Here is an 11142-nt window from a genome sequence, read left to right as displayed (position 1 = left end):
TTAAATCTAATACTCGCTTCTTTTCTTCTTTTAACCTAACAAAAGCCACAGATGCTCATTATTACCAACGGTGTACATGCACGTAGCACACCATCTTCAACGCGTATGCTCTTACATCCTCATGTCCGTCATCAACACCTCATTATACGAGGGTTGTTCCTTTCATGGCCAGATCGGAACTTCGATATGAACCATGGCCCACGGGTTGTACGTCGACTTCATCCATGGCTGAATTGGAACTTTGTTATGATTCTTATGAACCATGGGTTATGAGTCTTATGACCCCTACTTGACCAATAGTTGGTCAAATTGTTTCACTATAAAAGTTTTTTAGAAGAAAAGGTACAAAGAAAAAAATTTCTTCTCAAAATTTTATCCATTTCAATGAAGAGGTCATATTATTATAATTACGGTTGCTACATCCTTTTCAGGATGCCATTAAGCATCAAATATTGAAAGTACACTGGAGATAGAAGGCCAGAGCGGTTGGCTAGTTTTTTAATATCCAGGCCTGAGCCCAAGGACTAAATCTCATCATACGGAAAAAAAAAATGGTGCATTTGCAACGACATTTCAACGCCTTCAAGTACCTGAAGGCACTTCCAACATTTTCATACAGAACTTTGCAAAAGATTTCATACTTCTTTCAATCACTGGCATACCTAGTTGGACCTCATCCTTCGATTAAGGAATTTAAAAGAACAAAAAAGGCACAACAAAATTGTTTCCGGCCTATAATAAGGCAAAAGTATGTTTTGCCTCTTACCATTTCTCATCACATTTAAGTGAGCTCAAGGTAACAAAAAGTTCCTCAAGAAGAAAAATAAATAAAAAGAGGGCTAAGAAGCTTACATATCCATTAGCAAATAACTCTACATTGAAATCAAACCAATATTATATGTTTCACCGGGTTGCATTAGAGAGGGGAATTCCGTCAGAGGTCACTGGAAGGGAGATGTAGACGGGCTAACAACAATATGTCTAAGAGGGTGCTCTACGTCCCTGCCACCAGCATGCTTGACAAACTCCTTAGGAGAATGGAAGGTCCCGTGACAAACGCACATTATGCGCACTTCTTCTCCTTTCCCGTACTTGTATAAGATCCCTTCCACCTTTCTACCATTTGGACCATCTCCTATCGTGAACACACATGGCATATCTTCTATCCCACCCGATGCTGTCTCTTTCTTCTTATTGTCGGTGCTCTCAGGCTGCTTAGATGAGCTCTCCGGTTCAGGCCTGCTAGCTCGGTGGAAAGGGTTGTCTTTGGTTCCCGAGGGCCCCATGGTTTCTTGGCTATCTCGGTCTGGTAGGGAATGAGTACTACTAGGTGGGCTTCTTGTATCACCACAGCTGCTCGATCCTATCAACATTAGAAATAACACAAGAAGATTTGAGAACCAATATAAACAGAAACCCATTTTTATTACCAACGCTTTAGATATAATTCATGAAACCTCAATTTCTGTATTTCAAAATTTTCAAGTGAGAACAAGTCCAGAACTTCCCATGTAGGAAAGTCGGCTCAGTGTACATCTAAAAATCTCCACAATGAGGTACTCATCAATATAAATGGAGCATGTAAACAAAAATATTCAACTCTATAACTTCCCATAGGCACGAGGTTATTGTAACCAAATGACAAAAATAAACAGTAAGAAGAGGTATAGGGAAGAAGCAAATGTATGCAGATTTACTTAACAAAATACAGAAGTTCCTTCCATTAATTCAAGGTCTAACCAACCTTGTTAATTCTGAAGTACCAGCTAGATATTGGACACAACTTTAATTTGAACTGAAATTAGTGAAATTAGCTACCCAGATCCTCATCTAATTAACCAAGATTTGAACTGCGTGAAAACCCTGGCAGCAGAACTACTAACTACGAAGTAATACACAAATGAGATTCCCAACATACACGTTTGCACATCTGACAAGAAACAAGTGATCCTTTTTGGTTCAACAACTACTTACTAACTAGTGAACTCAACACACAAGAGAAATAAATCAGCTCACAGGCTGCCTTAAAGATTGGCCTTTATAGTACCTGACTCTTTCTGCATGTACTACAGGCTACAGGAAACTATATACCTACCAAAATGCCACTGTGTTGTTTAAATTTGAAAAAAAATTCCGACACTTGAGATCAGAGGATACTTGGAGGACATCAGGTTTATAAAGTTCTAGAAACCGCAAAATCATATAAACCCACTGATCTTCAACTTTAATTTCTCTCAAGGTTTCCCCATCAGAACCTTATACCCCTAAGCTCCAATACATGAGACACATTCCAAAAGTAGATCCCGGAGGATGAAGTCTAGGCAAGCAATCCTAGGGAAGTAGAGAATTGAACACGAGAAAAAAATATTCCTGAAGACGTACTTCCAAATCCTTGGCTTTTATAGAAAAAGATCTTCTCAAGTTTCTCAATTGTTATGTAATAAAATGTCGTGTGTTAGCCTTTTTAAGAAAGATTACAGTAGGATATAAGGAATAAGATACAAATAAAATTAGTAGAAGTGAAATGTTAGGGTTGGAGGGGGAGAAGATTCACACTTTTGAGAAAGTGTCAAATTATTTTTCAAAATCTAAAACTAAACAACATGGAACCCATAAAAAAAAAATTACTGGTAAACAAAAAATAAAAATAAAAAAAGGAAGGACGCAAAATCTCTCAGTCTGGTTAACAAGGATTGATGGCGTGCTGAAAAGGAGATTGAAGATCAAAAATTGAAAGATATGGTTTGCACTTGAAAATGTTGGATAAACCTAATTCAGAGCCAGAGAGAGTGATCAGAAACAAGAGGCAACTGTAATAAATGACACACACTCAGATGATTTACTGTCGGAAAAAGAAATGGCATGTTTAGTCAATCTATACAGATTGCCTGTTCTCCCTACTTCCTATCCACGAAATCACTCTTGCAATGAGGTCTTCGTTTCCACTCAACAAAAAGACACCTTATGTGCCCATCCTAGAAAAAGAGGCCTACTTCTGCTCATTCAGTTTGGAACCAAATGGTTTAAGATTGCAAAGAGTTCCCACAGAATCTTGGCATATAACCGAATTTGTGAGAAAGAAATCGCGTAGTCCAAGTGATACTAAAGTTTCATTGAAATTAAAAATACAGAGTAGTCGTTATCAGATGAGAAAAGGAGAAATTTTAATGTCGCACATAAGTAAAAAGAAACCAAAATGTCCATATATACCTCTTTGCCAGCATAGTAAATCAAGCAATAATCATCGTATCATTCCCAATCCTGACAAACCAATAAAGATCAGAAATTTATGTTTGCTATGGATCTGATTTACTTCTACACATCACCATCTATGTACTCCCAAGCGCCTTTCTTAGTGGAAACAAACTATTATTACTTGGAAAAACAAAATACAGTTTCTTACTCCAAGTGCAAATGACATACCAGAGAAGACAATCTTCTCTGGTGACAGTTGAAAACTGCAGTTTAGTGATTGCAGCATCACCCTCCACTGTCAAGAAATGGAAAGCTAAGCCAATGACCAGACTAATGAGGGAGATATGTCATCAGGAAAGTTATGGTAATCATAATTGAGTATAAATGGAAACAAATTAAGGATCTCACTTAAGTTAAAGGAAACTTCAAACAACGAAACATGAAACGGTATCCTCAAAATATCTTGGAGAGTTAAATTATAACGAGAAGACCACAAATAGCAAGCAATAGAAGAACAAAAGACTATTGCAATTGGCTGGAAACGGCGACAAACTAAACATCCCACTCCAACCAATTGAAACAATGACGAATTATCAAGGGATTCAAGGCATTTTACCCGTGCAAACAACTATAATAATCCAAAATTTGAAGTTTAAATAAAAAGCAACTTGATACACTCGAACAAAATTACAGCATAGAGAGAAGATACAATAACAGAAATCCAAAAGCAATTTTTTAACTTCCAACCTAACTTTCACAGACACAATACCAAATCCAATCCAATTCAATTCAAATTGCAGCACAGAAACTATAAAATCAACAAGAACACACCATCGATCGAGGATCCTAACACAAACAATATAAAGAATTCAAGATGCACTGTACATAACAAGCAGATATAACAAGATCAACCTGAAAACATACATAATCAATCAAAAAAAACTAGGGCTTGATTAATTTCAATCAATAAAAGAAAATGATACCTTGATGGGTTTTACTCTCAAGCTCAGAGGCGTCAGAGGAAGTACCCCCTTGTGACTCCCCTGAGCCCTGAGACGAACCCTGCTGCGGTTGCACCTGCACCTGCACCTGCGCCTGTGCCTGAGCCTGAGCCTGAGCCTGAGCTTGATCCTGAGCAATCAAGAACCCTTGCAAACTACCAAAAGTAGTTCTTCTCCCTTTAACCTCCAAATTATTACTAGGTGGAGGTGGTTTAGATGACCCAAAAAAATTCCCCATTGATGAACCAATTAACTTACTAGTTAACCCCAAACATTGTTGCTCCCTTTCTAACCTAGCCCTCAACTTCAACCCCTCAACCCCTTTTTCCTCCCCACCACTACCTCCACTACCCCCAACACCCCCAGTTTCCTTCAAAACCCTCTGCTTCTCGGACCGGCGCCGCTTCGCCTCCATCCTCCTCAATGTCTGCATCTCCTTCCTCTTCCTCCACTCCTCCTCCGTCTCAACCGGCAAGGAGGAGGTTCTAACCAGATTATTATTACTATTACTATTATTTCCCGGGGTTGGCGGTAACGCCACCCCGGTATCATCCTCCCTAAACAAAGGCATAGTACCAGCAATTGATGATGACCTTATTAAACCCCCCAAATTTTTAGACTTATCTACCCCAAATTTACCCCCTAATGATAAACCAAGTCCAAGATTCAAACCCTCATCATCTTCTTCCTCTTCGCCTAATTTTGAATCATCTGATCTATTTCTTCCACCAGAATTTTTATTAGTATTATTTCCCAAAAATGTTTGCAAGAGATCTCTTGGATATTTGCTTATTTCTAATGATAAACTCTCCATTTCTTTGCTCCTATGTTTGCTACTATTACTACTGCTACTCATACTAAATCCTCTGCTAATATTCACTGTTTCACCCATTCCTTTTGAAGTACTACTTGAATATAGCTGAGATGAACTATCCATTCACTAATTTTAACTAAATCCCACCTAAATTCAGCAAAAACCCAGAAAATTTTCCATATTTTTTTGCTGTTTTCTCATCTTTTGCTGAGTAAAGTTTTGATCTTTGCTTCAATTTTGGGTTGAAACTGAAATTGAGAGAAACCCAGATTCAGAACAACCCAGAATTTAGATAAAAAAATTTATAAAAAAAATAGAAAATAAAAAAAGAATTATATTGGGTGAAATAATGAGTAGTAATACAAAGGAAAGAAGAAAGACAGGAAAAGAGACGGTTTTTGGTATTGGACTGTTAATCTTCAACACGTGGAGAACTCAACCCAGAAAACAACATAAAACGTTTTCTTGGGTTTTGTATGAAAGAAAGAAATTATCAATGGTTTTTTATTAAAAAAAAAAAAAAAAAAAAAAAAAGGAAAAAAATTCTCTCAAATGTTCAAAAATCATAGAGGGAAGAGAACTGTGAAAGCTTTCCTTTCTCCCTCTCTCTTTTTCTGCTTGTGAATGATTGGGGAGAAAGGGGTGAAAAATCAAATTCAAAAACTAAAAATTAATAAAGTTTAGTAAAATTAATAACTCTATAATTTTGTTTTTTAATCTTAGAATTAAAATTCAAGCATGTTTTTTTTAAAATTTTAACAATAATAGATTTTTGTATACAACGGATTTATAGTATTTATGGGCATGAAGTACTATCAAATTATCAATCAGTTAAAGTCAACTCCCTGTGAACAATGTACGGCTTGTTTACCCTTGTTTTTGTTTTTCTAACGAATTACCTAATCAATTTTACTTAGTTACTTTTTTGTCGAAAGAAAAGTACGGCTCATATACGTTTTTTTAGCGGGTTATAATCAATTTTACTTTATCTCTTTAATGTCAATTTTGTATTTTTTTTTTAATCTCCTTTAACACAACATTGTATAGTGTACATAAAACATATACTCCTTTTAACACACCAATTGATTTTATATATAGAACCGAAAGGAAATGTAGGAATCATCTTACCTTTTCTTTTCTTTTTTTTTTGACATAAGGAATCATCTTACTTAAACATTGCTCACTTCACATGAGTATAATTTAATTAAAATAATGTATTTATTGAATTTGATTTGTGCTAATCAAAGAAATTAATCAATAAGTGTGTTCTTCCTAATATAAAACTATGCATTATTCAAATAAATTGGACAAACAAATTTTAATGAAAAAGTTGTTTAATTTTATTTCCTATGTCCCAAAATAAAGAGCTCGATTTTATTATCATAGACTTCATCGTCAAACATTAAAATCTTTGATCAAATATTCTCATTAATATATAATCATGTGAGATATTCATCTCCAAGTGTTTTTTTATGATATCAAAATTTTACAATTATTATTAACATGTAAGTAAAAGTATCGATGGTCATATTATATTTAAAGACCTGCAAAATAAAAATAAGCACATCATTATATGATAAAGGGAGTGTTTTATTAGTAAACATTTTAGATGGTACTCAACTCATGAGATCCATTATTCAAAAAAAACAATCTCATGAGATCAAAATTTCTCTATATTTGCTCAATCTCGTTTACATCATTGCACTTCATGTTCTTTATACTTGATAATAGGGGAAAAGTACAAGAATAACAATAGTACCCTTCAATTGAGGAAGTACTAATGAAGGTTTGATATGTATTTACAAATATATATCAAACTTTAAAATATTAAAAAGTATTGTAAGCACATGGGGGTGAGAGAAAGTAGGAGAGAGATTAACAAGTGGGACCAATTTTTAAATGTACCACTAAAAACTTATATAATGTCATTGAATATGTAGTTATATTATTTCTATGCGTAGTTGGTAATACTAAATGAATTTATAGTACCATTGAATGAATATATAGTACCACTGAATGTTCAATGATACTATTTGATCATCTAGTGATACTATTAATCACTCAATGGTACACTTAAATCCAGCACGTGGGGGTAAGAGAAAAGGAGGAGAGAAATGGGTAAATTTCATGCGAAATGTCTCAAATGCCCCTTGATATGTATATACAAGTACCTATCAAACCTCCCTTTGGAAGGCCTCCCCTTCAATTAGGTAAGGAAATTGCCAAGAAATGCCATGTGGCTGCATTGATGCCATGACACGTTGAGCATCCCTGCACATCTATTACCTAATAAGATTTGATTACATCAGATAATATAATTAATCCAGAACCCTATTTCCAACAATAAGTAAATCGAGTAGAAATTCTTAATTTTTTATTTCTTGCAGTAATAATAAATAAATAAATAATAAAAAAAAATAGAGTTTCAAGAAATATTTTAATCAAAAAAAATGTAAGAGAAGCAAGTAGTGTGGGGCTGTCCCAGGGAAGTCGCAGATAGTATGACACGCGTCCAGAAAACATGAGAATAGGCAATAATAAACACGTGTCAAGTGGGAATGCAAAGTACCAGCATCAACCACGTGTCCTTAACCCGTCTCCTAGCCGCAGCGTTTTCTCTCTCATCATCATTGTATAATTCACTCTACTACGGAGTACTTTATTCTTTTGCAATGTCATCAACAAATATCAGCCATTGATTTTTTTTTAATTTTTTTTTTATTAGGCGGTCTAGATTTCTCCTTTGTAATCTACGTAAGTACGTAGTACGTACTCGTATATCTTGATATGTTGGGTTGGTCAACTATAAATTGTTTTTATAAATTAATTTACTGTTTTTTCATCGTATACCTCTAAGATTTTTTTTATTTATTCACCATATACCTCTAACCTTTTTTAAATTCATCATATACTCTCGAGTTTTCAGAAAAATACACCATATCCTTGATGAATAATGATTGTTATTTTCGTCATTATCCCGAAACCACCCTAAATACATACCCTTGCCCCTACCACCACACACATTCCTTTTTCCACCCCCAAAACCACCCTAAATTTCCCTTTCTCATCCTCAAAATCAATCATACGGATATGATTATAGAGATTTAGAGTGGTTTCGGGGGTTGAAGAATGGGAGGAGTGGTTTCGGAGATGAGGGAGAGAGATATAAGATGGTTTCGATGCATAATTAACAAAATTTCAATTATTTTGTTGTCATTAGGGGTATATGGTGAATATTTGTAACAACTTAGAGGTATATGGTGAATTTGAAAATTTTCAGGGGTACATAGTGAAATAACAAAAAAAACTTTGGAGTATATGGTGAAAAAACCGATTATTTATTAATTCTAAGTAGGAAAAAAAAATAACTTAGTACGTTTTTTTTTTTTTTTTTTTTTTGAAGAAATCGTACAAAATTATTTTACTACGGAGAAATCGGGAATGTGTAATACATCGGAAACAATAATACATACGAAGTACTTGTATAATTATCTTAAGTTATTATATCAATAATTTTTGAAACTAAATGATCAACTTAAATTAACCAAGGATGAAAAAAAAAAAAAAAAAAAAGAAACACTGAAAAACATAGGTAATGTATACTTTAATTTGTCACATACACTAATGATTTAGTTGCAGTTCGATCGTTGTTGTAATAGACTAATAGGTAAACCTTATTACTCTATCATTTATGCAAAAACGTTAATTATCCAATATGTTACGTGATTCACTAATTGATGAATTTGCTAAATGGAGTATCTTAATTGTAAAATCGTTAAAGAAGGGATTTAATCTATATGATTATGATTTATCTATAAAAGAAATAATTACTAGTATTTTTACATTATTAACAGTCTTTAACCAATACAAATAAAAAAAAAATACAAATCTAGTTTTGCACAAATCAAAGTATCTACTATATATTATCGCATTAATCTACTATAATTTGTAGGCGGCGTATTATCATTTAAAAAGAATTGACTTTTACTCCATATAAAAGTATATCATGCGGAGTCTCTACCTTGATGTGGTGTCGCATAATGTAAGTTAATGGTGAAGTGACAAATTTTAATGTAAATCAATCAATATCAACAAGTACACCACAATCAAATATAGAAAATTAATTGAAGAAACAATTTTTGAAAATTTTACAATAATCATTTGAAATATGACTATCATAATGTTTTAATGATTATATAGTTCATAATTGACATATTTTTTCCACATAATTAGTTATATTACTTTATTAATAGTATTAAATAGTATTATCAACATTTTTTGGATTTATCAAATTTTTAGTTTCATTTATGTAATTTTTATTCTTATTTTATAATTTCTCAAAAAATATTTATTTTATGTTGGATTAAAATTTTCAAAATTTAAATTTACATTGTATATATTATAAGACTAATTGTGGTCATTTTATAACGTGAAAAAATAAACCGACTATATTATATATCATTAAAATAATATGTTAGTCATTTTTCAAATGACCGCTGTAAAATCACCTAACAATTTTGGCATTGTTGGCCCTATTAATTTACCCTAAACTCTCTCTTCTAATATTATACGAAGTGTATATATATATATATATATATATAACACATTGTGCAATATAACGCAAAAAATTTATAAAAATTCTAAATATGTCCGAATTCACTTACAAATACATACATATAACTATTGTAGTAAAATGCAATAATTGTATTTTTTATTTTTTTTAAACTCCATACACACACCCACTCTAAAAGGCTCCATAACACATGTAAAACTCAGTGCAACAGTATTGATATCTGATGTATCATTCTTGAAAATCAAGTGTTCATAGGTGAGGCAGTCTTATATCTCCGCCACCCAACCTTGAGATGAAGAGTTCAATTCTATATTTCTAAATTAAAAATTTAAGGTGATAAAGAGGTTGGGTGGCTTTAATAGTATGAGAGAGCAAGGACGATAATGTAGAACATATTATTTTACATATTTTCTTTGTATATCAAAGAAGAGAAAAAAAAGAAAAAGAAAAACGTCCCACTCCAAATCATTTTCCTTTTCTTTATCATATTTATCTCCCTTTTTCCCAAAGAACTTAGTTTTTCTAAAAGACCTTTTTATCATAGCATATAATTAGTACTAGTACCATATAAATTGCGTCATATTCAATCATACATTTATGAAGCATACGTACGTAACAAGGAAATTGCAACAATGCAAGTTGTAGATTAAGCTGAGGTGTGAAACTTTGGTATGGGTGTAGGAAGTTTAGATTGCAAGGATAATGAGAGATCGAGTACGATACATACATAATATCTTTTCCGATTTATTACTTGTATTTGACGACTGTAATAATACACCAAACATGCTCCTATAATTATTCGAATGAGCTCATAATTTTTACCATTTTTAATTAAGTTAGGATAGAGGCTTAACTAGAAACACTATGGTGCCATATTAAGTTATTGACCACTTTTGATTAGGTAATCTATCTATTTGTCGAGCTATGATAAATTTTTTACATTTGTTCCATCAAAACATCCCCATGTCGTAATAATTAACAATTAGATTTAATTTTATTGTTCTAGATACTCCCATCGTCTTACATTAATCGCAATAATTTAATCAGCACATGGCTTTATACTATTATAAGAAAGCTAGTAGGGACTAGTGAGACAGTCAAAGTACATACGTATTGAAAATTGTACGTCAAAAATCAAATAAGCTGGATTTTAATCGAAAATCCGTTTCTATTTAAGTGCATCATTTACCTAATATGGAAATAACATAATAGTTGCACCATTTCCTTATTAAGTACGAGTACTCCATTTTTTTTTCTTACAAAATCTTTCATATGCCCCTACTTTTTCCCCTAAATCATTGTGCTAAAAAGAAATAATGCAACTAAATAGAAATGTGATAACAATATAAATTTAAATTATAAAACATGTGTTGCACAACAACAACAACAACAACAACAAAAAAAAAATTATAAAATATGTTTCAATATATTTTTTTTCTATTTGACTTTTTGCAACATTTTTAACACACACATTGGTGAATTATTATCTCTAATATGCACTATAATAAAAACACTCTTTGAAACTACATATCAATAAAATCTAACGAATTCTCAAATGG

At 32.7% G+C, this 11142-nt stretch overlaps 1 protein-coding gene across 1 annotated transcript; it reads right to left on the bottom strand.

Annotated features, from left to right (window-relative positions):
• Window positions 1–641: 641 nt before the first annotated feature.
• Window positions 642–5696, bottom strand: LOC110686110 (ninja-family protein AFP1-like). The gene is made up of 2 exons (XM_021862696.1): window positions 4179–5696; window positions 642–1363 (listed from the first exon to the last, which is right to left on the bottom strand). The coding sequence occupies exons 1-2, from the start codon at window positions 5131–5133 to the stop codon at window positions 942–944; spliced, it is 1377 nt and encodes a 458-aa protein (XP_021718388.1). The 5' UTR covers window positions 5134–5696; the 3' UTR covers window positions 642–941.
• Window positions 5697–11142: the final 5446 nt, after the last annotated feature.

This window comes from Chenopodium quinoa, unplaced genomic scaffold (assembly GCF_001683475.1).
Source record: "Chenopodium quinoa cultivar QQ74 unplaced genomic scaffold, ASM168347v1, whole genome shotgun sequence".
NCBI classification, from domain to species: Eukaryota; Viridiplantae; Streptophyta; class Magnoliopsida; order Caryophyllales; family Amaranthaceae; genus Chenopodium; species Chenopodium quinoa.
The sequence above is the reverse complement of the archived record's forward strand: the minus strand, read 5'-3'. Positions and strand labels throughout refer to the sequence as shown.

Bases quoted from the DNA above. Each gene is read 5' to 3' on its own strand.
- LOC110686110 (XM_021862696.1), bottom strand. From the start codon at position 5,133: ATGGATAGTTCATCTCAGCTATATTCAAGTAGTACTTCAAAAGGAATG. The intron at 1,364-4,178 runs GTATCATTTTCT...TAATGTTGATAG, and splicing joins TGAGAGTAAAACCCATCAAG to GATCGAGCAGCTGTGGTGAT.